Source organism: Dreissena polymorpha, chromosome 6 (genome assembly GCF_020536995.1).
Source record: "Dreissena polymorpha isolate Duluth1 chromosome 6, UMN_Dpol_1.0, whole genome shotgun sequence".
In the NCBI taxonomy this organism is placed as follows: domain Eukaryota; kingdom Metazoa; phylum Mollusca; class Bivalvia; order Myida; family Dreissenidae; genus Dreissena; species Dreissena polymorpha.
Window position 1 is genome coordinate 80523641 of NC_068360.1, and position 27769 is coordinate 80551409.

Here is a 27769-nt window from a genome sequence, read left to right on the forward strand (position 1 = left end):
CTGTACCTTTTTGATCCTGAATCTTTCCCGACTAAGTTGAGATGTTTTTGTTTGCCCCTCTGATGTAAGCCGCATGTAGCAGTCCCACAGTAGGGCTATGAGTGTCAGGATATGAAAGTAAAAAACTTCCTGTCTCAGCCATAACTTTGCCATATTTTGATTGCTGTTAAAATTACTAGCCACAATTATGTATCATCAAAAGATGACATGACATGTCACTTTTAACAATAAGCATTGGGCTTTCAATGCTTTCAAGCTAAAATATATTAGGTTTAAACTAAATCATTGTATTTTTAGCTCACCTGAGCTCAACGTGCTCATGGTGAGCTTTTGTGATCGCCTTTTGTCCGTCATGCGTCGTCTGTCGTCAACATTTTGCCTTGTGAACACTCTAGAGGCCACATTTATTGTCTGCTGCTTCATGAAATTTGGTCAGAACTTTTGTGCCATTGATACCTCGACTGAGTTCGAAACTGGGTAATGCTGGGTCAAAAACTAGGTCACTAGGTCAAAAAAAGAAAAACCTTGTGAACACTGTAGAAGTCACATTTGATGCCCAATCTTCATGTAACTTTGTCAAAATGTTTGTCTAAATGATATGTTGGTTGAGTTTATAAATGGTTCCGGTTCGTTGAAAAACATGGCCGCCAGGGGGCTGGGCAGTATTCCTTATATGGCTTTAGAGAAACCTTGTGAACAATCTAGAAGTCACAATTTTTGCCCAATCATCATGAAACTTTATCAAAACATTGGTTTCATTGATATCTCAGATGAGTTCGAAAATGGTCCAGATCGGTGAAAAAACATAGCCTCCAGGGGGCGGGGCAATTTTCCTTATATGACTATAGTAAAACCTGGTTAATGTTCTAGAGGCAACATTTATTGTTCAATCTTCATGAAATTTGGTTAGAAGATTGGTCTGTATGATATCTTAGATTAGTTTGAAAATGGTTACGTTTGCTTGGAAAACATGGCTACCAAGGGGCGGGACATGTTTCCTTATATGGCTGTATTTGGCTATAGTAAAACCTTAACTCTATAAGCCTCATTTATTGTCAAATCTTTCTGAAATTTAGTCAGAAAATTGGTCTCAATGATATCTTGTATGAGTTCGAAAATGGTTACGTTTGCTTGAAAAACATGGTGCCAAGGGGCGGGGCATTTTTCCTTATATGGCTATACATGGCTATAGTAAAATCTTGATAACACTCTAGGCCACATTTATCGGCGATCTTCATGAAACTTTGTCAGAAGATTCATCCTAATAATATCTTGGATGAGTTAAAAAAAAAGATGCCGGTTGGTTGAAAAACATGGCCGCCAGGGGGCGGGGCATTTGTTCTTATATGGCTATAGTAAAAACATTGTTAACACTCTAGAGGCCACATTTATTTTCCGATCTTCATAAAACTTAATCAGAAGATTTGTCCTAATGATATCTTAAATGAGTTTGAAAATGGTTTCGGTTGCTAAAAAAATATGGCCACCAGGGGGCGGGGCATATTTCCTAATATGGCTATAAATCATGCTTTAGTAAAACCTTGTTAACACTCTAGAGGCCACAATTATTGTCCGATCATCATGAAACTTAATCAGGTGATTTGTCCAAATGAAATCTTGGATGAGTTCACAAATGGTTCCGGTTGGTGGAAAAACATGGCCGCCAAGGGGGCGTGGCATTTTTCCTTATATAGCTATAGTTTAAACTTGTTAACACTCTAGAAGCCATATTTATTGTACGATCATCATGAAACTTTGTCAGAAGTTTTGTCCCAATGATATTTTAGACAAGTTCGAAAATGGTTCAAGTTGCTTGAAAAACATGGCCACGAGTGGGCGGGGCATTTTTCCTTATATGGACTTATGAATATTCATGAAACTTTGTCAGTATATTTGTATCTTGTATGTGTATGAAAATGGTCCTGGTCTGTTGCCAGGGTGTTCACTAGTCATGAAAGTTGGTAAGAACATTTTGTTCTAATGACATCTTGGGCTGCACAGAACAGGTCAGTTCCTTTGAAACTCAGGTGAGCGACTTTGGGCCTGTCAGGACCTATTGTTTCTTAAAAACACAGCAAATAATCATACATTTGGCCTGTGCTCTGTGAAATGGGGTTTTAATGCATGTGCGTTCAGTGTCGTCTGAGATTAGCCTGTGCATTCCACACAGGCTAATCAGGGACCACACCTTTCACTTTTATGATATTTTTCGTTTCAAGAAAGTCTTTACTTAGAAAAAATCAAGTGGAAAGTGTTGATGCTGATAAGCCTGTGCAGACTGCACAGGCTAATCTGGGACAACACTTTACACACATGCATTAAACCCCGTTTTCACAGGGTGAAGCTTATTTCTTTAATGAGATACATGATATTGTGGATATCAATTGTTGTGCTTTTTAATTCTTTCCTAATTCAGTCATTCTTTTTGGTAATTAAATTAATAGAAGAACGAAGAAAAAAGAAAAAGAAGTCTTCAAAGAAAAAGAAGCACAAAAAGCACAGCAAAAAGGGGTCAGTATTGTCTGAGGTATTAATACACTGTGTTTATACATTTATGCAAGTTACATCACCAATTATAGTTAAGTGTAGTACAGATTCATAAAAGAAGAAAAAGGATGCGTTTGTGACTCCTCCCACCCTTTTTTTAAGGCAGCGTAAAGCAGTCACACTGTCAATCTGTTATTGTTGGCAAATATGGAATCGTAATTGTTTGAGTGAAATATGAACCTGCAAATAGATTAGTGTGATTTAGAAATTTAACATGTTTATAAGCTGGCCCACTAGTCTGTTCTTCTTATTTTTTTATTAAAATTGTATCATCTTAATTTTGCCTTTGCATACGGAAGTGTGTCCCTCAATTGAAAATTAAATAATGCATGATCATTTCATTACATTTTGAGTAAAAGTTAAATGTTTTGGTTCATCACTAGTATCATTTTACTGTAGAATTGTTTTCATCAAACAGAAAAAAGTCCAAGCACAAGTCTAAAAAGCGAAAGCAAAAAAAGAAGATTGAGGAGTCTGACACAGGGAGAAAAGATTTGGAGGTCGAAGAAGACCAGTGGGTGGAGGTGGTGAAAAGTAAGGGCTTGATATGACCACCCTCTGTGAAAATAGGGCTTAATGCGTAAAGTGTAGTCTCTGTGATGAGCCTTTACAGTCTGCAGTCCTTTAGACAAAATAATCCATTAATGCTGAAAGTGTCGTCCCTGATGAGCCTGTGTGGACTGCACAGTCTAATCTTGGAAGCAACTTTACACATTATGCAATAAGTCTGCACAGTCTAATCTTGGAAGCAACTTTACACACATGCATTAAGTCTGCACAGTCTAATCTTGGAAGCAACTTTACACATTATGCAATAAGTCTGCACAGTCTAATCTTGGAAGCAACTTTACACGCATGCATTAAGTCTGCACAGTCTAATCTTGGAAGCAACTTTACACACATGCATTAAGTCTGCACAGTCTAATCTTGGAAGCAACTTTACACACATGCATTAAGTCTGCACAGTCTAATCTTGGAAGCAACTTTACACATTATGCAATAAGTCTGCACAGTCTAATCTTGGAAGCAAATTTACACACATGCATTAAGTCTGCACAGTCTAATCTTAGAAGCAACTTTACACATTATGCATCATGTCTGCACAGTCTAATCTTGGAAGCAACTTTACACACATGCATTAAGTCTGCACAGTCTAATCTTGGAAGCAACTTTACACATTATGCATTAAGTATGCACAGTATAATATTGGAAGCAATTTTACACACATGCATTAAGTCCTATTTTCAGTCTGCACAGTCTAATCTTGGAAGCCACTTTACACACATGCATTAAGTCTGCACAGTCCGATCTTGGAATCAATTTTAGACACATGCATTAAGTCCTATTTCACAGTCTGATCTCGGAAGCAACTTTACACACATGCATTAAGTCTGCACAGTCTGATCTTGGAAGCAACTTTAGACACATGCATTAAGTCCTATTTCACAGTCTGATCTCGGAAGCAACTTTACACACATGCCTTAAGTCCTATTTCACAGTCTGATCTCGGAAGCAACTTTACACACATGCATTAAGTCCTATTTCACAGTCTGATCTCGGAAGCAACTTAACACACATGCATTAAGTCCTATTTCACAGTCTGATCTCGGAAGCAACTTTACACACATGCATTAAGTCCTATTTCACAGTCTGATCTCGGAAGCAACTTTACACACATGCATTAAGTCCTATTTCACAGTCTAATCTCGGAAGCAACTTTACACACATGCATTAAGTCCTATTTCACAGTCTGATCTCGGAAACAACTTTACACACATGCATTTAGTCCTATTTCAAAGTCTGATCACGGAAGCAACTTAACACACGTGCATTAAGTCCTATTTCACAGTCTGATCTCGGAAGCAACTTTATACACATGCATTAGGTCCTATTTCACAGTCTGATCTCGGAAACAACTTTACACACATGCATTTAGTCCTATTTCAAAGTCTGATCTCGGAAGCAACTTAACACACGTGCATTAAGTCCTATTGCACAGTCTGATTTCGGAAGCAACTTTACACACATGCATTAAGTCCTATTGCATAGTCTGATCTCGGAAGCAACTTTACACACATGCATTACGTCCTATTTCACAGTCTGATCTCGGAAGCAACTTTACACACATGCATTAAGTCCTATTTCACAGTCTGATCTCGAAAGCAACTTTACACACCTTCCTTAAGTCCTATTTCACAGTCTGATCTCGGAAGCAACTTTACACACATGCATTAAGTATGCACAGTCTAATCTTGGAAGCAACTTTACACACATGAATTAAGTTTGCACAGTCTGATCTGGGAAGCAACTTTACACACATGTATTAAGTCCTATTTCACAGTCTAATCTTGGAAGCAACTATACACACATGCATTAAGTCCTATTATACAGTCTGATCTAGGAAGCAACTTTACACACATGCATTAAGTCCTATTTCACAGTCTGATCTAGGAAGCAACTTTACACACATGCATTAAGTCCTATTTCACAGTCTAATCTCGGAAGCAACTTTACACACATGCATTAAGTCTTATTTTACAGTCTGATCTCGGAAGCAACTTTACACACATGCATTAAGTCCTATTTCACAGTCTGATCTCGGAAGCAACTTTACACACATGCATTAAGTCCTATTTCACAGTCTGATCTCGAAAGCATTTTTACACACATGCATTAAGTCCTATTTCACAGTCTGATCTCGGAAGCGACTTTACACACATGCATTAAGTCATATTTCACAGTCTTATCTCGGAAGCAACTTTACACACATGCTTAAAGTCCTATTTCACAGTCTGATCTCGGAAGCAACTTTACACACATGCATTAAGTCCTATTTCACAGTCTAATCTCGGAAGCAACTTTACACACATGTATTAAGTCCTATTTCACAGTCTGATCTCGGAAGCAACTTTACACACATGCATTAAGTTCTATTTCACAGTCTAATCTTGGAAGCAACTTTACACACATGCATTAAGTCCTATTGCATAATCTGATCTCGGAAGCAACATTACACACATGCATTAAGTCCTATTTCACACTCTGATCTCGGAAGCAACTTTACACACATGCATTAAGTCTGCACAGTCTAATCTTGGAAGCAACTTTACACACATGCATTAAGTCTGCACAGTCTGATCTCGGAAGCAACTTTACACACATGCTATAAGTCCTATTCCACAGTCTGATCTCGAAAGCAACTTTACACACATGCATTAAATTCCTATTTCACAGTCTGATCTCGGAAGCAACTTTACACACATGCATTAAGTCCTATTTCACAGTCTGATCTCGGAAGCAACTTTACACACATGCATTAAGTCCTATTTCACAGTCTAATCTCGGAAGCAACTTTACACACATGCATTAAGTCCTATTTCACAGTCTAATCTCAGAAGCAACTTTACACACATTCATTAAGTCCTATTTCACAGTCTAATCTCGGAAGCAACTTTACACACATGCATTAAGTCCTATTTCACAGTCTAATCTCGGAAGCAACTTTACACACATGCATTAAGTCCTATTTCACAGTCTGATCTCGGAAACAACTTTACACACATGCATATAGTCCTATTTCAAAGTCTGATCTCGGAAGCAACTTTACACACATGCATTAAGTCCTATTTCACAGTCTAATCTCGGAAGCAACTTTACACACATGCATTAAGTCCTATTTCACAGTCTAATCTCGGAAGCAACTTTACACACATGCATTAAATCCTATTTCACAGTCTGATCTCGGAAGCAACTGTACACACATGCATTAAGTCTGCACAGTCTAATCTTGGAAGCAACTTTACACACATGCATTAAGTCTGCACAGTCTAATCTTGGAAGCAACTTTACACACATGAATTAAGTCTGCACAGTCTGATTTCGGAAGCAACTTTACACACATGCATTAAGTCCTATTGCATAGTCTGATCTCGGAAGCAACTTTACACACATGCATTAAGTCCTATTTCACAGTCTGATCTCGGAAGCAACTTTACACACATGCATTAAGTCCTATTTCACAGTCTGATCTCGGAAGCAACTTTACACACCTTTCTTAAGTCCTATTTCACAGTCTGATCTCGGAAGCAACTTTACACACATGCATTAAGTCCTATTTCACAGTCTAATCTTGGAAGCAACTTTACACACATGAATTAAGTCTGCACAGTCTGATCTCGGAAGCAACTTTACACACATGTATTAAGTCCTATTTCACAGTCTAATCTTGGAAGCAACTATACACACATGCATTAAGTCCTGTTATACAGTCTGATCTCGGAAGCAACTTTACACACATGCATTAAGTCTGCGCAGTCTAATCTTGGAAGCAACTTTACACACATGCATTAAGTCCTATTTCACAGTCTGATCTCGGAAGCAACTTTACACACATGCATTAAGTCTGCACAGTCTGATCTGGGAAGCAACTTTACACACATGCATTAAGTCCTATTTCACAGTCTAATCTTGGAAGCAACTTTACACACATGCATTAATTCTTATTTCACAGTCTGATCTCGGAAGCAACGTTACATACATGCATTAAGTCTGCACAGTCTATTCTTGGAAGCAACTTTACACACATGCATTAAGTCTGCACAGTCTATTTTTGGAAGCAACTTTACACACATGCATTAAGTCTGCACAGTCTAATCTCGGAAGCAACTTTACACACATGCATTAAGTCCTATTTCACAGTCTGATCTCGGAAGCAACTTTACACACATGCATTAAGTCCTATTTTCCCCAGAGCCTGGATTGTATTATTTCCTGCAATTGTTATAGCCTGAAAAGTCAGTTGTTTTTTCCATTCGCTAGTTTTTTTTTAAAAGAACTTAAATCTGGTGGTTTCAATATAATACTTTCACAAAAAAATGTAAGTTTGGTTTAAGTATATTAACGTGCTAATAACACCTGTGATTTACTCATGCATATATTTATACTGGCGCACATAAAGCAGTTGCAACTTGGCTCAATGTAGTTCCAGTTTTTAACATTAAAAAAATGAACATTTTATGAATAAACTGTGATTTAAACAACCTCAAAAAGGTGCATTTTTCATGTAAAAATCCACTAGATATATAAATAATTTCGGTAATGAACATAAAATATTGAATGATCAATTGTTATGCCCCCGGTAGAGTGGCATATAGCAGTTGAACTGTCTGTCAGTATGTCAGTCAGTCCGTCCGAAAAAAACTTTAACATTGGCCATAATTTTTTCACTATTGAAGATAGCAACTTGATATTTGGCATGCATGTGTATCTCATGGAGCTGAACATTTTGAGTGGTGAAAGGTGAAGGTCAAGGTCATCCTTTAAGGTCAAATGTCAAAAATATGGCGTCTGTCCGTCTGAAAACTTTAACATTGGCCATAACTTTTTCAATATTAAAGAAAGCAACTTGATATTTGGCGTGCATGTGTATCTAATGATGCTGCACATTTTGAGTGGTGAAAGATCAAGGTCAAGGTCAACCTTCAAGGTCAAAAGTCAAAAAAAAAAAATAATCAAAGCGGTGTTTTCATGATGCTGCACATTTTGAGTGGTGGAAGTTCAAGGTCAAGGTCATCCTTCAAGGTCAAGGTCATCCTTCAAGATCAAAGGTAACAAAATAATCAAAGCGGCGTTATCATGAAGCTGCTCATTTTGAGTGGTGGAAGTTCAAGGTCAAGGTCATCCTTCAAGGTCAAGGTCATCCTTCAAGGTCAAAGGTAAAAAAAAATCAAAGCGGCGTTCTCATGAAGCTGCACATTTTGAGTGGTGGAAGTTCAAGGTCAAGGTCATCCTTCAAGGTCAAAGGTCAAACAAAAAATTGTTCAAAGCGGCGCAATAGGGAGCATTGTGTTTCTGACGAACACATTCCTTGTTTTTTCTGTTTTTATTTGTACCTTTATTTTGCACACTCGGCCATTAAAATTTATATACATTTGGTAACTTTTTGTATATAATGAAATGATCGTATTTTAAGTTAGTAATAATTTAAGAAAATAATCGTACTATTATCATGTGTTTATGCCTCAGCATATTAATGTACCAGCTATTATTATAGAGATTGTCCTGTCAATTCGTCCACCTTTATTTGGACGAATATTTTTTTTAACTAGATTTTAACATATAATCTACCATCATCATAGCTTTCATTTTTTTCAATTTCTGGATACCAAAACACAATAACAATAATATTTACTTCTGACTTGTCAATATTCACTGATGTTGCTTTTACCTGGACATCTTTTGGACAGAATTGGGGCATGTGTGCTCATTGAACACGTCTATTTGTAGAACCCGAACCCGAAGTCGCAACACAGCAGATGGCAGCGAACTCTGATGACGACGCGGAAGATGAGTTTGGTCCGAAGCCTTTCGTTTCTACTGCACCTGGATTGACACAGAAAGAGTAGGTGGCCTTGGACCTCCTCATTGTTGTCCTAAACTTAACAAGAAATATCTTTAAAAAAGATATACGGCGTTGATTGTGGTCGATGTTTATGAACGATCAAAAGTTATCTCTATGAGATAAAAAGTAGCGGATGCCTTTTTTTCTGCGCAGTTCTTAGCTACATCATAAGCAAATCAATTACGGGGTGTTGCGCCAGATTTCGTGGCTTATTTTGCTTTATGCGATATTATTACTCAGATATCTATATTTACAGAATAGAAAAACACAAGAAACATGAAAATAAACGAGTGCATATAGGTCAGCCGGCAATACTCGAATCTTATTTAATTGCATAATTATAGTATAGCGAATTATTGTGCTCATGCTTAATAAACTGGTCTAAATGGATAAATATTTCTAATTAATTTTATCAAAATTGGTCCTTATTATGCAAATGTTGAAACCATATTAAAAATCGATGATTGACATACCACAATAATATCGCCGAATATCTTTATTTAGTATCTTTCTGATCAAAACAGACTTCAAGTGCACAAAGTTTACGAGACGGCGTTTATATAAAGATTTCTGCAACTGACCGCAAACTGACCTTGATACCTTGCGGATTGGAATGCAATGCATTACAGTCACTACGTTATTGTCAGTAAGACCGGTGTAACACAATGATCGCAACCCCTTCTGCGAACTCCGGTGATGAACTGTATATAAACTCTGACTTACACAAATGGCCGCGAAATGACCCGAAACCTCGCGGGTTGAAATGCAATGCAAGTAAGTACTAAATATGACAACATAGCCTTTAGTATAAACGCTTTTGCGCTGGTAATTCTCTGAAAATAAAAGGTGAACGCACAAACTGTATTTATGTCGAAAATTGATTGTAAAACTGTTCTATCTATTGAGCCTTTTCATTAGAGATAAAATTGTTTCATGCAGTAAAACAGTGTTACAAAGACGCGGATATGTTTCCAATGTTCTGGTGTTATACTCAAATCAGCCAATGGAATAAATGAAGTGTATTCATTCGTACCTAGCCGCGGGAAATTTTATTTGAGTATTATTGGACACTTACAAAGGTCAAGTCAGGGTGAAAAGCTGGCTTAATACAGCTTACGCCGAAAAATTGATTGTAGATTCTGGTGATATTTGACCTTGTGTCTGTTCTGTATTGAACATTTGACGTGAAAATCGTTGACTTTGATCTCTTGCTTGTCCTGCACTGAGACATTGAATTGAACAGCATGATAACCTTTGACCTCTTGTGTGTGGTGAACTGAACAATTGACATGCAAATTGTTGGTAACCTTAAATCCTTTCACCTGTACTTGATAATTGACAAATACTTTCTTTTTTTTCATAGCCATGTATATTTATTTAAGTTAGTATATATATATTTTTTTTAATCCAGCATTAACTTTTCAAATGGCATAAAACTTACATTTTCACAATTAAAAGTAAATTGACGCTAAATATCACAATACACAGGTATAATTACATATTCCCAAAATAGTCTAACAAATATGCCTAGACCATAATGAACCTATTGCTACTGTATACATTTTTTTTTAATTCCATTTTTATTTCCTTCATAAACATAATACACCTAGCATATAACATAATACATAATATGTCAAAAATATACCCAATTAGTATGTTTGTTTCACAATGTTTTACTATATAATGGTACATAGCATTTTTGAAGACTATGATTGTTGTAGATAAAGCATGTGTATTTTGCCTATTACATATTCCTAGAAATACATACATTGAGCAAAATGTTTCACAAAGTTTTTTATATTACTTGTGATACAAAGCATTTATGGAGACAATAGTTGGTGTGAAATGAATGTGTTTCAATTAGTAAATTGACTAATACTTGACTTGACAATATCTTTGTGATCTGTGATGACTTGCCATACTTGATTGGAATAATGTTTACGTACTGTCTGTCACCATCCACGCATGGATCTGTTGCAGTTTCGGCCATGCGCTGTTGCCAGGTGAAGGTGCGGCAATGGCGGCCTACATTGCAGAAGGCAAACGTATCCCCCGCAGAGGAGAGATCGGTCTCACGCCTGACGAGATTACGCAATACGAGGACCAGGGTTTCGTGATGAGCGGTAGCAGGTATGGAAGATATTTTGGAAATAAATTGATCCAATTTAGAAGGATGGGAGAGTCCACTTTGCGAAAATACATTAAGCCCAATTGCAGCGGGGTAGATAACCTCCAAACATTGAGAGGGCTGTCCTCTACTGTGGTTCAGAAAAAATTTACAATTTTACAATTGCGTTTTGGGGGAACTTTCATGTGCTCATCTTGTGCTCATTAAAACATAAAATAAAGTAAATGTTTATGTATTTTAATGACGGGAAAACTGTAATAAATAACCACATGAAAATACACAACAACCAATCCAATATGATATGATTAGTAAAGAATATATCTAAATTTCGAGCACCATTAAAATAGTGAACCGGGATGAATAAATATTATTAAATTAAGTTAAATAAACAAAACTTACGGCATAATTCATGTTTTAAAGTCCCAAGAACAATATCCACGCCAAACTATTTGTTGATTGAAGACACAATTTATCATGCACTGTTCGCGTAATGTTAATGCCAAGTGTAGTAGTGTCATATTCTATGAAAACTTCCCGAAGATAGTTAACCGCGAGTCATTCCCACTGACGAACTCATTGGCAACATATAACTAGTCCATTGCGTCGGTAGCACACCTGTGCACGTGAAGCGTCATGAGGTGGGTTAGTCTCTCCTGTGTCGTAGACATCCGGAGGTACGTCTTCAGGCGTCTCAGGGCGGAGAAGGACCTCTCCCTGGTGGCGTTGGTGGCGGGCATTACCAGGACGTGACGGAGGACGCGCATCACCTCCGATAAAAAGAGGCGAGTTTCAGGAGGCAAGTCGCGGAAGAACGTGACAATGTCCGTGATGGTCTTGACCTCCTTGTCCCGTACGGCGACCTGGTACGTCTCCACCTGAGTGGTGAGCGCCTCCTCGTTGAAGGCGTCCCTGTAGAAGTCCAAAAAGCTCTGCAGATGAGTGGCGTAGTCACCACCACGGGCGCAGCACACCAGAAGGTCTTGGAGGGATCTGTATGTCTTGTAGCCTGGCTGATCGAATCTGTCCTTGATACACGCGATCACCAAATCGAATGCTTTGAAGAAAACCTGGCGGTACCGATCACGTGCTGTGGCTGGAAACTAGTAGGCCCTGGTCCCAACGTCATAGCGTTTCGGCACCTTGCGTCGCCTGGGAACCACTGGCTGTCCTACGTCGACGTCATCGAGCTGGCTGTTTATGTCAGTCCAAAACTTGTCGAAGGCATCGTCTGAGCGCTTGCTGGTCAATGTTTCCACCGTCATTGAAGCAACTGCCTGACCCATCTGAAGAGCTTGTCCCGCTTCCGTTCCAGCCAGGCGAGGAGAGAGCTGTCCGTCTCCCAGTGGTGTTGTAGCAGGTGCATGAAGTTTCCCTCATTGTCGTCATGCCCACGTAGCGCGATGCCCTGGTGTGCGAGGAACCGTATGCTGCGTAGGATTTGCAGCAGCTGCTTCCGGTTCTCGGCCTTCTCCTTAGCGTGCCCCGCTGACAGCATCTCTCCCACGTCACGCGTAGTGGCGGGAAGCGTCGCCAATCGCTCGACCGCCTCCTTGGGGCAATCGCTGCCGTCGTGCTTCCGGAACTTCGCGGGACCCTGTTTCCAGTTGGAGAAGCCGTCCCTGAAGAAGCTGCCATCCACCTTCGTGTTGCCAATCTTGCCCATCTTCTTGGCGGCCATGCAGAGATGGCAGAACGCATGGTCCCGGCTCTGAAACGAATAACATTGTTAATGTAATAAAGTTTGTGTTAAATATTAATGATAATAATAAAAAAAAGTTATTAAGCAACAATTCAAGTATTATTTGAATGTTTTTTTTACTAAATTTCATTTGTATTTAGATCGACGTTAGGTTCATAAAAGGTAAGAACGGTCACAAATTAAAATTTAATACTAATATACATACCTCATCGTACTGAAGCCATGGGAACGAATCAAACCAACTAGATTGGAATGAATGGTGTTTTGGCTGTGTCTTCCCGAATATACGCTTAGGAAAAGCGAAATTTCGAGGCTGATTAGGAATACTCATTTTGAAAATTACATTATGATATTGTTTCCATGATTTCTATTCAAATAATAACTGTTATACTTAGAGAACAAAAATATTTTCAATCAAATATTTAATGTTTTTCACGCGTATATTTACTAAAAATTGTTTTAGGTGGCAGTTACCTTTGAATTAAAGCGATCAATTAACATTAAAAGAAAAGCCTGTCCTTAATCAAAAACCGACAATGCAATTAGGGAAAAGAACAATAAAACAATTAACGCAATGACATTTACCCGGGACCCTGGTTTATGACAACTATCAAGGGATATTGACACATCACTATTGGCAACGTCGGAGCAGACGGAGAGGGGACACATGGCTTTTGTACTGACGGCGTGTGATTACAAAAATACTGGTTTTGGGGCGGCGATTTAAGGGGATTTTACGTTTTATTTATATAACGACTAGCCAAAATATTGGTGAGGCAGCCGCCTTCCCTGCCTCCCCATTAACTACGCCCCTGAATTGTCCTATGACAAGGCTCATAAAGTAGTTTTTTCTTGCCTTTTATGTTTTTTCTTTATTCACTACATGGTGCACATTTATCTAAAACTTGTTACACTGTGCTTTGATGTCATGTTTTTGTACTATAATATTTTATTGAAGCAGACTGAAACTGATATACAATAATTACAGTTTTTGGGAAACTTAAATGTTGATTTTTTGTGTGTCTGAAAATTAAGATACCACACTTAGTGCAGTTACGGTTAATATGACAAAATAAACAACAGCATCACCATGAGAAACAGGAATTAAAACCAAGCATTCCAAATAATTGAGTTTATCTGCCATTGGAGATAATAGAAGAACTATTGTCTCTAACTGTGCACTTTCATGAATAAGTTTAACAATGATCACAATTATTTACCAGATGATAAAAAATAAATTCCTTCCATTTTTGCTTTGCATTTAAAGTAAATTGATTGGTTTATGCAACCATCTGCTATTACCTCTGAAGTATTAGCCTCATTATGGGAAAACAGGGTTTAATGCATGGGCATAAATACTCGTCCCAGAACAGCCTTTGCAGTTTGCACAGACTAAACAGGGACACCACTTTGCACCTTAACCGGATATAAGCTGAGAACTGATATAAATAGATTTTACCATAAAAATACCATCAACGGGGAAAATGTCATCCCTGATTAGCCTGTGCAACAACACAGGCCAGTCAGGGACAACACTTTACACACATGACTTACGCCCAGTTTTCCCAAAACGCCCCTCATATTAGCAAAAATTAGGCTTAACATTACAATTTCTGACAAACATTAGAACCATGTCATACACAAATGCTTGACAATATATTTGAACTAGTTATAAGTAACAAGCATATGCAGCTGACAAGATTGAATTAATGTCTGACTTAATATGACAAAGTGTCTGTAGAACCCTGTAGAAGGTTCGCTTTGTCAGTGAGGGATATGTGTTGCATTGTTAATTGCGTATTAATTGATGTACTCGAGCTTCGTGTCGGGAAAACAAGGCTTAATGAATGTTCGTAATGTGGCATCCCAGATAAGAAAAATGCACAAGCTAGTCAGGGACGACACTTTCTGCTTTCATTGCATTTTTCATTTAACGCTTTTTCCCATAAGAAGCAAAGTGAAATTGGCTTTTGCAACCAGCATAAAACATGAACAGCCTGCGAGTAACTTGCAGTCTGTTCAGGTTTTATGTTGTTTGCTGCCTATCACTAACTTAGGGTTGAAAATGAAGCCTTTGAAACTTGAAAGGTATTTAAAAAAAATTTAACTTTGTAAGGGACTGAAAATGGGTCAAAATACGTATCTAACGGTTAAAGGAAGTCTTTTCATAGCGCAACTCCAGTTTAGGCAAAATGTGTCGTCCCTGATAAGCCTGTTCAGACTGATCAGGATAATCTAGGACAAAACTTTACACACATGCATTTAGCCCATTTTTACCAGAAGAGTGATTAGTTCTTAGTATATAGATCATTCAATACTCATGTTTTTGAGTAGGGTGGTCACTTAACAGGACAGCAACCAGACATTGTTACTTTTGGGTTGTAAATGTATGCTTTTTTCACTGAAGATTGGGGTAAAGTTACATCCAGCAATATGTAAAAAACAGATAAGGGTCAAGTTACATCCAGCAATATGTGAAAAAACAGATTGGGGTAAATTTACATCCAACAATATGTGAAGAAATAGATTGAGGTAAAGTTACATCCTGCAATATGTGAAGACATAGATTGGGGTAAAGTTACATCCAGCAATATTTAATAATTTAGACATTAGCAACCAGTATTAAATATATGTTCTTTAGAATTGTATCATGTAAATACAAAATGTTACGAGAATTCTAAACATTTATTAAAGATATAAAATATTGATATTATGAAGCAAAAGTAAAATCAGGTCTATTTATATTTAATTTTGTAAGTATGGAAATTTGGGATGGATACAAATCAGGAAATGATATTTTAATATTCGTTCATCCTTATTCAATGTATTTCATATTTATACATTTACTTTTAAGCTCCTTGATCCAAATGTCCAAACTTTTAAATGTCCAAAAAAAGTGGTGTTCTGTGTCATCACACAAATTACAAAAAATGTATCTTCTATCTTTGAAGAAGTGGGATATATCAACTTTATGGCAAAACAGTATTTTTGTTTTTATTAGTTATCTTTAAAATAATAATTTTTATTTTCGGTTAATAAAGTTTGTAAATAGTAAATACATGCCATATTTTTTAAAGACAAAACGGGATATTGACATTTGCAACTTTACGGGGACACTTTGTTATTATGTTATTAATATGCAAATTGAACTGCATGTGTACTTTGTAATGTTTGTTCAAATCAACTTTTCTGCAAAAAAGCTCTCAAATGATATTTAAGCACAGAACAACGTCACATCATCCGCATGTTAAGCATGAAAAGCAGAATAAAAACTTTGTAACGCATAAAACTATGAGATCTTTACTTTTGCATAAAAGCCACATAAAGCAAAACAACACAATTTTTGTATCAATAGCGCGAATGATGCAGATTAAATATATCATCTGTTCCGAAAATACTGTTACATTTAAATTACAACATATTAGTGCTTTTTTATGTCCCCCACCACTATAGTGGGGGACATATTGTTTTTGCCCTGTCTGTTGCTCTATCTGTTGGTTTGTTTGCGCCAACTTTAACATTTTGCAAAAACTTTTGCTATATTGAAGATAGCAACTTCATATTTGGCATGGAGCTAATGGAGCTGCACATTTTGAGTGTTAAAAGGTCAAGGTCATCCATCATGGTCAAAGAAAAAAAAACTAAATCAAAGCGGCGCAGAAGGGGACATAGTGTTTCTGACAAACACATTTCTTGTTTTAATTAGGTTTTCCGAAGGAAAAAACTGGTTATTAGATTTGCGAATGCGGGCGGGCTGGCGGGCAGGCGAAACAAGCTTGTCCGGGCCATAACTTTGTCGTTCATTGTCAGATTTTAAAATCATTTGGCACATTTGTTCACCATCATTGGATGGTGTGTTGCGCGAAAGCATTATGTCGATATATCCATGGGCATGGTCACACTTTAAGTTCAAAGGTCAAAATTGGCCATAAATGAGCTTGTCTGGACCATAAATAAGTCATTCATTGTCAGATTTAAAATCATTTTGCATATTTGTTCACCATCATTGGACAGTGTGTCGCGCAAAAGAATAACATCGATTTCTCCAAGGTCAAGGTCTCCAGGACTGAAAATAGATTGATTTTGAAACAAGGGGGGTAACTATGATGAATAATCAGTAACAATGCTCATTTTGAGTTGTCAACCTTTATCACACTTTTTTTTTCAAATTGAAATCAAGGTCGCCACAAGTAAAAATAAATTTAATTTGAAACAATGGGGGTAACAATGCACATTTTGAATTGTCTCCCTTTATCAGACTTTTTTTATAATTGAAAACCTGGTTTTGTGACAATTGTGTCCACTTGATATTTGGCATGCATGTATCTCATTGAGCTACACATTTTGAGTGGTGAAAGGTCAAGGTCATCCTTCAAGGTCAAAGGTAAAAAAAACATGTATCAAAACGGCGCAATATGGGGCATTGTGTTTCTGACAAACACATCTCTTGTTCCAATTTAACATGACGTGAAAAGATCCCTTTAAGAAACCTCGTAAAATGGAAAGTGGAACATATGATCTAGTTTATGTATAAACAAGAGATTGCCAAGCAATATGGTCCCCTACCGGTGAAACTCTTCCATTGTCAGTAAAAAAAAATAATTATTTGTTGCCATAGCAACCAGAATTCTTGACATAGGAACAAAATGAAATGATGTGCATACTCTCCATATTGCCATCTATCCATCTTTTAAGTTTCATGAAAAAATATGAAGAACTTTAAAAGTTATCTCAGGATCCAGAAAATTGTGACGGACTGACAGACAGACTGACAGACTGACACACGGAGCGCAAACCATAAGTCCCCTCCGGTTTCACCGGTAGGGAACAATAAGCTAGAGAATGCAGATAAGTGTGATCAATAGACCATTTTGACAATCTGCTTGCCGTTTTTCGCTGTGGTCACAGGTTCTATCCCCACTGTGGGAGCGTTCTTTAGATCTCTCCCAAAGACACCAAGTACTGATTCAAGGCTCAGAAAATGGACTCTACAGCCTGTCAAATAAGCCAGAGGCTTGTGATGCAATTGAGCTAAAAAAATAGGTTCAAACTAAGCTGCTCGCTGTAAGGATACCATGTTGATATAACATCCATGTAACTGCCAGGGAATTTTATGAAAGACAGGTTCAAACTGCATGGCAGGGGGACACAAATGACAACCTAGCTACAAAAGATACCAAATGATACAATCCACTATACCGATTAATAACATCAATGATGACAGCTTTATCAGATCATTTACTAAAACACTACAGTGATCTTCCTTCTTTTACCTAGCTACTAAAGTTCTTATGCATAATAACAATTATTTTCTAACATATATACAATATTTGAGTCAGAATTTCAGATTCTAATATTCAGCCAGTTTTTGAATATTCGAATATTTGAATAATTTTCCCATCACAATGGGAAATCATAAAATTTAAAAAAAGTGAACAAAACATACAAAATAGATACATAAAATAAGAAAAATAAACAAGCACTCTTCATCTGAATTATAAATAGCATACATTTGTAAATAAATAATGATAACAAAACAATGAATGACATTTGTAAAAACGACATGCGTTAAAATTTATCAGTATGATGTTTAATAAATATATTCTGAACAAAAGAACACAAATAACATTGATTTTCTGTTTCATAATTGATTATATATACACACAATTTAAAACAATAGATGATGAACAGTTATTTGGATACAATTGTCAAAAAATAAGTAAATACACGTTTTAAAGAAAGTTGAAAATCCTGATGATTAGATTAGTATATTGCAAGCGGCATCAAACAAGTGGTTCCTTGTCAAAAACTTCTGTCTGCCTCTTAATTGATTTTGTACCTTACAGAAACAAATAACATAGACCATGACATGTTATAAATAAATAGAAAAATAATGTCACAGTGTTTAACCTTTTTTCCCCCAAGAAGTTGAAAGTTCTGGTTATTAGATTGGGGTTTGGTGGGGGTAGTGCATTTTATGTTGCAACTGATTGTATATAGTACATAAAAGTACATACAATCATCTTTATGAATATTATACAAATTCATGGGTAGCTTATTTTCTGTTTAAACTGATTGTGTACAGCTTGACCTTATCCGACCTTCCTGCTATAAGGAGCATCTCGTCTTTCTCCCGGTACGCCATTGTTTGTGGCGAGAACCCAATGTCTGCTTTGGAAAGCATGTTCTGCACTTTCTCTCCCTGCTCGTTGAGTTGGTGAATCCGGTCCGGACAAGCCACGTAGATGTAGCCCTTTCTGTCTACAAACACGTCTTGGGGCTCTTGAGGTCTTTGTACGCGAAAATCACACATAGCCTTCGGGTGTTATATGAAACACTGTGTTGTTACCCTTGTCCGATACAACCAAGTTTAGTTCGTCTGTTATCGCTATGTGTTCTGGATTGAGGAACATCATTTCCCCGTGGATTCTCTTCTGAAGGTCACCGGCAGAGTTCATTAGGTGTATCTGCCATTGGTTTCCCACTGTATTCACGGCAAAGGCAAGTCCGCCAAATTTGTTGCTGCTAATTGCTGTGCATCTGTTGACAGTCTGAATGGTGTCTACCCGTTGAATGTCATTAACGGTGACACCAACTCTTCGGATTCTTCTCGATGCTGAAAAGGTCACATACACGTTTGGCGCATTGGGTATGCTGCATGCGCCTTCCGGGTTTGATGGAACCTGAGCGCTCATCTTGAATTGTCCACTTTTCTTATCGAACAGTTTTAGTTTCTTATTAGTCTTGTCCACGATAAATATGTCCCCGTTGGAAAGGAACGCAGCACGAGTGATGTTACATTCATTTTCATCATCTAGGATTTTAACACCAAACTCTCTGAAAGGGTTAGCGTGACGCGCCTTCTTTGTTATGACCTTTGGGAGCCATTCCTAGTTGACAATTTTTTGTTTAGCTGGCCCTTCATCAGCCACTGTCCATCGGACGGTTTCTGGCTTCTTTGAACTACAGCCCCCCATGCTGCCAGTTTGTTGCTCAGTGACTCATTTTCAAACCGTTAGGCATGGCTACAATTGTCAATGAGTTGATGTAATGCAGTTTTGATCCACGATCCAGTGTAAATTTTCTAATATTAGTATGATTCAATGAAACAGTTAATAGAAACAAGCTTTAATATGCCGTTGTAATTATTACAGACAAACTCATTAACAATTGATTATTGCTACTTGTTAAACTTTTGATTCACTGCTACTTTTAACAATCATGCTGTTGATTTTAGAGAAGGTTTGAAATGATTGGGTCACATTTAAGACTGCAACTTGGTATTAACAATAGGCAAACTGTAATGCTTTGTTAAACTAATAATTTACATTAAAAATGCTCGAATTAAGCAAATTCAATTTACCTAAATAAAGAACAAAAACAATGGCAACCATAAGTATAATTTGAAATATCTCAGACTTTGTAGTAACAGATTTTGTAATTTCAACATTCAGATCTAATACAAATTTTGTGTCATTGCATAAATTTATTGAAAGTAGTACTAAAAGAAAACCATCACTTAACTCTTTCCAACTTAGAAGCAAAGTAAACATGGCTATGTACAAACTGCATAAAACCAGAACAGCCTGCGAGTGACTCGCAGTCTGTTCAGGTTTTATGCTGTTTGCTGCTCATCAGTATCTAAGGTTTGGAGATGAAGCCTTAAAAATTGAATCTAGTAAGAAGGTCTTAAATTAAATATAACTTTCTAAGGGAATACAAATGCTTGAAAATACTCATCTTAAAGGGACTGTCAACCACCACGACGAAGAAAAGAAAAGTTGTAAAATACTGTATTTTGTTACAATTATTAGTTTATATTGATTAAAATATCATGACTGGTATATTACATTACTTGAAAAAAAATTAAGTTTTCATATTTTCAGTATATTTGGTAATAAATGTTACTGGGTATGTCTACCAGGTAACTACCAGTTAACTATAAATAACGCCAGTAGATTGATCATCATCGTCACGTGGTAAACCCAGGAATGCAAATTGTGCATGCATAGTGAATTGTATATATTTTATATATAAAATATACTTGCGTTATTTATAGTGTGTATATCGTTATGTCACCTATTTTCGTGATGTACTTTCGATTTTACATCCCGAACTTGTATTACCGAATATACTGTAATTATTAACTTTTTTCAAGTAATGTAATAAACCAGTCGTGATATTTTAATCAAAATAAACTAATCATTGTAAAAAAAACGGTATTTTAGAACTTTTTTTTGTTAGTCATTCGTGGTTGACATTCCCTTTAAGTGGGAAAGGGTTTACATGCTTTTTGGTATGTGGTTTTTAACACATACAAATTGCAATAAAGTAAACAAATAAACTAAAATAAAGCAACATTAGTATGATCACCTTTTAAACAAATACATTTTAACTGAAATGGTTTAATTGTGTATATCAACAGAACAAACTGAAACATCGTTCTGTTAGACTGAAAACAATTGAACGAATTTCTTTCCAACTTACCTTTTTTTTCACAGCTATGCATGCAAGAATTACATCCCCCTAAAACTCTGTGCAAAATGCTCAAGTAAAAATGCCAAAATAAAAAGAGGCTTTATTAATGTTATGTATTGTGAAAAGTTTAACAACACTATTTTCTTTTAAATAATAGCTTCATAATAAGTTTATTATCAAATTCATCTAGCAAGTTAAATTGTAATTGTAAACTGTGCTATCTTGATCGGGTTTTCAAACAGTTTCAGGCCTATTGAATTGACAAAAGTTTGATTGTGTTGTTTTGGTACATGTATACCAATCAAGGAAATATTATATTTCACTTTCTTTTTGTTTGAAGCTAACAAAGCATAGCCGCTTTGAGAAATAGATAAGTTCAACTTGACATTTTATTTAGTATCTCAAGAGACCTTATTAACAAGTTGGACCATCTTTAAATACTTTTTGTCTGATTTCAAAAAGGAATTACGCAATAATAATTCTGAAAATAGATATTACAAGATAATATGTTATATAGGTGTGAGGACAGATTCTGTTTAAGTGGAAAGTGATAGAAGTATTCCAAATGAATTTAAGAAACAAACATATTTTGTATAGGGGCATACAATGATCGGACTGTCCGTCTGTCTGTCCGTCCGTCTGTCCGTCTTTCCCTCACACTTTGCGTTTAGGTTTCAAAAAAATGCTCATAACTTCTATATCCCTTGGAAATAACCTTCATATTTGGTATGCATGTGTATATGGACTATGCCTATCCATACGCTCACAATTTTTTACCCCTGTGACCTTGACCTTGAACTTAAGGTCCGCGTTTCGGTTTCGAAATTTGCGTTTAGGTTTCGAAAAATGCTCATAACTTCTATGTCCCTTGAGAAATAACCTTCATAGTTGGTATGCATATTTATATGGACAAGGCCTTTCTACACGCACACAAATTTTGACCCCTGTGACCTTGACCTTGAACTTAGGGTCCGCGTTTAGGTTTCGAAATCTGCGTTTAGGTTTCGAAAAATGCTATAACTTCTATCAAAGCGTTTATAGGGGGCATATGCCATCCTATGGTGACAGCTCTTGTTCAAATTAAATGTTAAAATAATGGATTTACACATTTTCAGAAACAATTATCTGAGTGGTGTACAGCCATGGTTTGCTGTTACAATTTATGTGTACTTCATTCCCAGTGTGAGTTTAAACTCCACTCATAAACACATCAGAAGTTACAGTAATTAAGAATACAAAAGTAACATGACTCTGCAAAATTTATCTCTATGAGTTTAAAGATGACTTAATGACACTAGTATAATGCAGCTTGTATAAATCAAGCTATTTAATGTGCCTTATTTTGTTCAAGGTTATAGTTTACCAGTAAGATTTATTGTACAATTTAAAAAAAAAAACACCACCACAAAAAAAAGATCTTCCTTTGCTACACAGTCAGGTTTCAAGAATAGCAAAAGCAGCGTCGGAATCGTTCAGTCCACTGAGCACCAGTAATCCATCAACAGGGTCATAAGAAATATTGACCGCAATGAACCCAATTGTCTCCCTTGTAATCAGAGGCCAGATTCTCTCCCCTGATTTTGAAATGTGATGCACAAGGCCTGCGCCTGAAATGAACAGCGAATCTTTTGCATCTCTGCAGACCCCCAATGGCCTTCGAAGATGTTTGTAGTTGAAGAGTTCATCCCCATGTATATTGAGACATAAAACAGAGTTGTGGCCCCTATCTGAGATAACAAAGTTTAATTCCTGGGTGATGAAAAGGCATTCCGGTTGCGACAGGGTGAAGCTCTCTTTTTTCAGATCATTTTCTTGTAAAATCTTGCCTTTCAAATCTAGCAAATTAATTTGCCATGCATCTTCTTTGAATTGCATTACAGCGATTCCAGCATTGCTCCTTCCAATTGCGCCAATTGGCCATGGCGTGGTCATGGTGTTCTTGTGAGTGAATTTGATGTTTTCAACTTGGTACACTTTTATCCCGTTGCAGATAGCATTTTTGAACACCACATGCACTAGGTAGTCATTTTTCCAGCTGGCTATCTTCAGTGGGCTGATACCGGGGGAGATGGAGTTGACAAACTCTAGCTCTTGGTCAAACAATTTGAGTCTTTGATTCTTGCGGTCTGCAAGCACAAGCTGACCATTAGGCAGAAACGCTTCCCCACTTATTGCACAGTCAGAAACATCCTCCTGGATTTTGACTGGAAACATTCCTAATTTCTGGAAGTTCTTTGCCCTTGGGAGCGCTGATTTTTCTTGTGCTATTTTCAGCTGTTTCTTAAAAATCTTGTTTTCTGCCTCAGTTTGTGCAGTCAGCTGTGTCTCTATCAAGTCTGTCTCATCCTTTAGGTACGTTGGTGTTACCAGGGCTTCTCTGGAAATGATGATATTGTCATTATTGAACCATTTACCAGTCAGATACCCATTTCGACACGTTTTTAGAAAATCAAATTAAATTTAAGACTTTTTTTTACTAAATAGTACTTAGTAACTCGAAGTCTGTTCAGGTTTTATGCTGTTTGCTGCTCATCATGCAGTATCTAAGGGTTGGACATGAAGCCGTAAAAACTTGAATCTAGTAAGAGAGGTTTTTGATTAAATTTAACTTAATTAGGAACTTCAAATGCATCAACATGCGTATCTAAGTGGTTAAGGGTTAAATGACAGTTCCATCATTCTTAGACATTGCGCAATAACAAGATGTTCTAAGTTTATTCATGTTCATGGGATTCCCTTTTTATCCTGTTAGCTATACGTCTGTTAATTAATTTAAATTATTGTCCACCTAGCATGGAACAATTAAGTTTCCTGTTATAAATTCATGTTTAAGGTACTGATATTAAAGTTGTTATAGATACAATACATTCATAATTTACTTGCTTTTCTATAGTTTATTTTCTTTTAGACTTTCAATGCTCTTTTGATGATCACAAAATTTGTGTGTCAGTGGAGTCAGTTTATGTTTTGCTTTGCTATTTTATGTCGACAACATGAAAATACATTGAGTTTACATGTATTTAACAATTTAGATAAAATAGCAAACACTAAAAACGTTATGCAATTTTTTTATATAATTCATAATGAAATTAAAGATAGATATTTTAAAATGCAACAATAATTTAGAAATCCAAACATGTTATAATCTTTGCTCACATACGACAAGCTCGAGTATGGTGATATAGTGCCTTCAAACAGTTCACTACTGTCAATACTAGTGGGCGTGTCTGGTCTGTTACGATGATCAATGATTTCCACGGACGGAATCCGTCCGCGACCTAACACTTCTCCTTCAAACAATGGCAGTGTTTGATTTGAGGGCCGGAATCGTACAGATGCACTTGATGTGGTAGGAATTGCAGAATCAGGACTTCTTGGGTCAGGTGGGGTTGTAGCCTGACCAATGTTCTGAATAAGAATACACTCTTATGACATTTTATTAACCCTTCCCTCTCAGAGTCAAAGTGAAAATTGTTATGTGCAAACAGCATAGAACCAGAATAGCCTGCAAGTAACTCAAAGTCTGTTCAGATTTTATGATGTTTGCTGCTCATCAGTATCGAAGCATTGAAGATGAAGTCTTTAAAACTTGAGTCTTAAGTAAGAAAGGTCTTTGAATGGTATTTTCCGTTTAAAGGAAGTCCCTTTTTTTACCGAAAATCTAGTTAAAGCGGAAAGTGTTGTCCCTGATTAGCCTGTGCGGACTGCACAGTCTAATCTGGGACGACACTTTACGCACATGCATTATGCCCAGTTTTCTCAGAACAAGACACAATTTTATTCTAGGATTTAATGTAAAAAATGACACAATACTTAAACAAAATCATATATTAAAAGTATCAGAAGTTTCAGGTTTAGAAATGTGGATAAAGATGCCATGAATTGTAACTTTTTTGTCAAAATTTATTTTTTCAGGACGGCATTTTAAAATAGGTGTCACTTACAATTTTTTCTGTAGCTTTTGCAGTTCATACCTGTTCTTCACTATTTCTGCCTCTTTCTCCCGAATGGATACAATAACTCAGAGAGGAATATAGTTCATCAGTCAGATTTTTTTCTGACACTCGTACTCCCCTAGCAGATGATGGTACATTCTCGTCATTCTTCAAACTTCTCCTTTCTTGGTTCAGCTCAGCTTGAGATGGAAGCTGTTCCGAGTTTAAGTTGACTGGTTCTCCATTCTCATCCAAATAAACCTTTTCCCCATTAACGTCCATCATGTATGGCTGATCGTTCTCATCTAGATGGAGTGGAAATCCATTTTTATTTTTGAAGTACTTTGCACTGTTAGTGTCTAGATAGTAAAATCAGTCTCGATCCTTGTCGTAGTAAAACACGTCTCCATATTTATCTCGCTTCAATAATTGTCGTTTGGGTTTACGTTTCTTCTTGCTGCCTTGGGTCAGTGGCATGCTTGATTGCCTAGCAACCTGGGCTGCATTGTTTGAAGTACCTGATCCCATTATGTTGTTGCGCTATGTTTAGAGACTTGGAAACAATCGTTAAAATATAAGAATCTATGATTTTTGGTGGGTTTGGAAGTTAGCTGCGATAACTTATTTGATAACATGCCCATTGGAGCATTGTACCGTATTTGATATTCTGTTACATTGTTTCACTGTGTTGTATCATCAGTCTTTTAAATATCCCTTGTTATTGTATTTGTATTGCATTTTATGTCATGGATGTAAGTTATGTAGTTCTTCAGACAAATACGGTAATAGTTGCTCATACCTTATATTTGTCTCCAGTTTGCTTTGCACAGTTTCATCTCAACGTTCTTAATCCCTGTCTTGAGATACCCGGTCACTATAATCAATTTTTGAATTAATTTAAGTCCACAATATCAATATTAATTCACAAATCTTATTTATTCACCAGTTTAATTTACTATGATAATTATTTAATGGCATTAATGCTTCAAAACTGAAAGTGAAAATCTTATGGTATATCAGGTTTCCCAAAACATAATTAGCTTTTGTTTGATTTATTGATAAGCTTTGCATGCTACGATTTAAAGACCACACAAACTTAATTATACAGTTTTGATTTCTCATGCTTTACAACATTTCTTTACAAAGTGAAGTAATTTGTATTATATTATAAAAAACAGTTAAGCACATTATTGTAAGTTCAAAAAATGTTACTAAAACACAAAAAAGGTTCTACAGACCTTCTTACTAAACCATGTGTTAACAACTGTCTTTCAGTTCAGAATTTTACCACAATGTGTGTAAACACAATTGTAATTCACACAAGTTCAGGCATACATTATAAAGGCTTTTAACTGAATGACTCACCAATTCTATGGTGGCACTGTGAAATCTTAATAAAAAGCCAAAATGTATGTTGTTTAGAAATATATTTACCTCAGACAGTGTGACACTATGATTTGTTTTTAAATATGTGGATAAATTTGAGATTTTTGAAGCCTCTTAATGCATGTAAGTTTTTGTCCCAGATAAGCCTGTGCAGTCCTCACATGCTATTTAGGGACGACACTTTCCGCCTAAAATGGATTTTCATTAGAAGAGACTTTCTTTTAATGGAAAATTCCATAAAGCAGCTAGTGTTGTCTCTGATAAGCCTGTGTGGACCACATAGGCTTATGTGGGATGATACTTTATGAAGGTGCATTTAGCCCAGTTTTTCCAGAATGAGGCACAATTTGTCTCCAGAAGTTTCTACCATGAAAACTACCCTTAATTTGTCTCTTCAGAAGTTTCTACCAGTAAAACTACCCATGTTTTGACTCTCTAGAAGTTTCTACCATTAAAACAACCCATATTCTGACTCTTCAGAAGTTTCTACCATTAAAACTACCCATATTTTAACTCTTAAGAAATTTCTACCATTAAAACAACCCATATTTTGACTCTTCAGAAGATTCTTCCATTAAGACTACCCATATTTTGTCTCTTCTGAAGGTTCTACCATTAACACTACCCATATTTTCTCTCTTCAGGCATCGTCGAATGGAAGCTGTGCGTCTGCGCAAGGAAAATCAGATCTACAGCGCGGACGAAAAGCAGGCCCTGGCAAACTTCAACCACGAGGAACGCACGAAACGCGAGACCAAGATCCTCTCCCAACTGAGGGAGATGGTCCGCAAGAAAATGGACGCTCGCAAATGAGTGTTAGACATGAGAGCCTTCTCTGAGGAAACGGGCTGTATGCATGTGCGTAAAGTGTCGTCCCAGATAAGCCTGTGCAGTCCACACAGGCTAATCAGAGACAACACTTTCCATTTCTATGGTAATTTTTGTTTTATGGAAGTCTATAATCTTTTCAATTATGCAGTTTAGGAGGAAAGTATTGTCCCTGATAAGCCAGTGCAGACTTCATGATGCGGATATGCGTTTAATCCCGTTTTCCAAAAGCGAGGCTCCGTGGAATTGTGGAATTCATGACTCAGGATTGAGCTGTTCGACTGTTTGTATGCATTCAAGTTACCTATAGGAGGGTATATGATGAAGTATTGAGGTTCAGAAATAAGTAATAAATGTGGAATTGTGGA

At 36.7% G+C, this 27769-nt stretch overlaps 1 protein-coding gene across 1 annotated transcript; it reads left to right on the plus strand.

Annotated features, from left to right (window-relative positions):
* Positions 1-1916: 1916 nt before the first annotated feature.
* Positions 1917-27769, plus strand: LOC127835844 (NKAP-like protein). The gene is made up of 5 exons (XM_052362272.1): positions 1917-1938; positions 2947-3081; positions 8833-8947; positions 10928-11077; positions 27218-27769. The coding sequence occupies exons 1-5, from the start codon at positions 1917-1919 to the stop codon at positions 27384-27386; spliced, it is 591 nt and encodes a 196-aa protein (XP_052218232.1). The 3' UTR covers positions 27387-27769.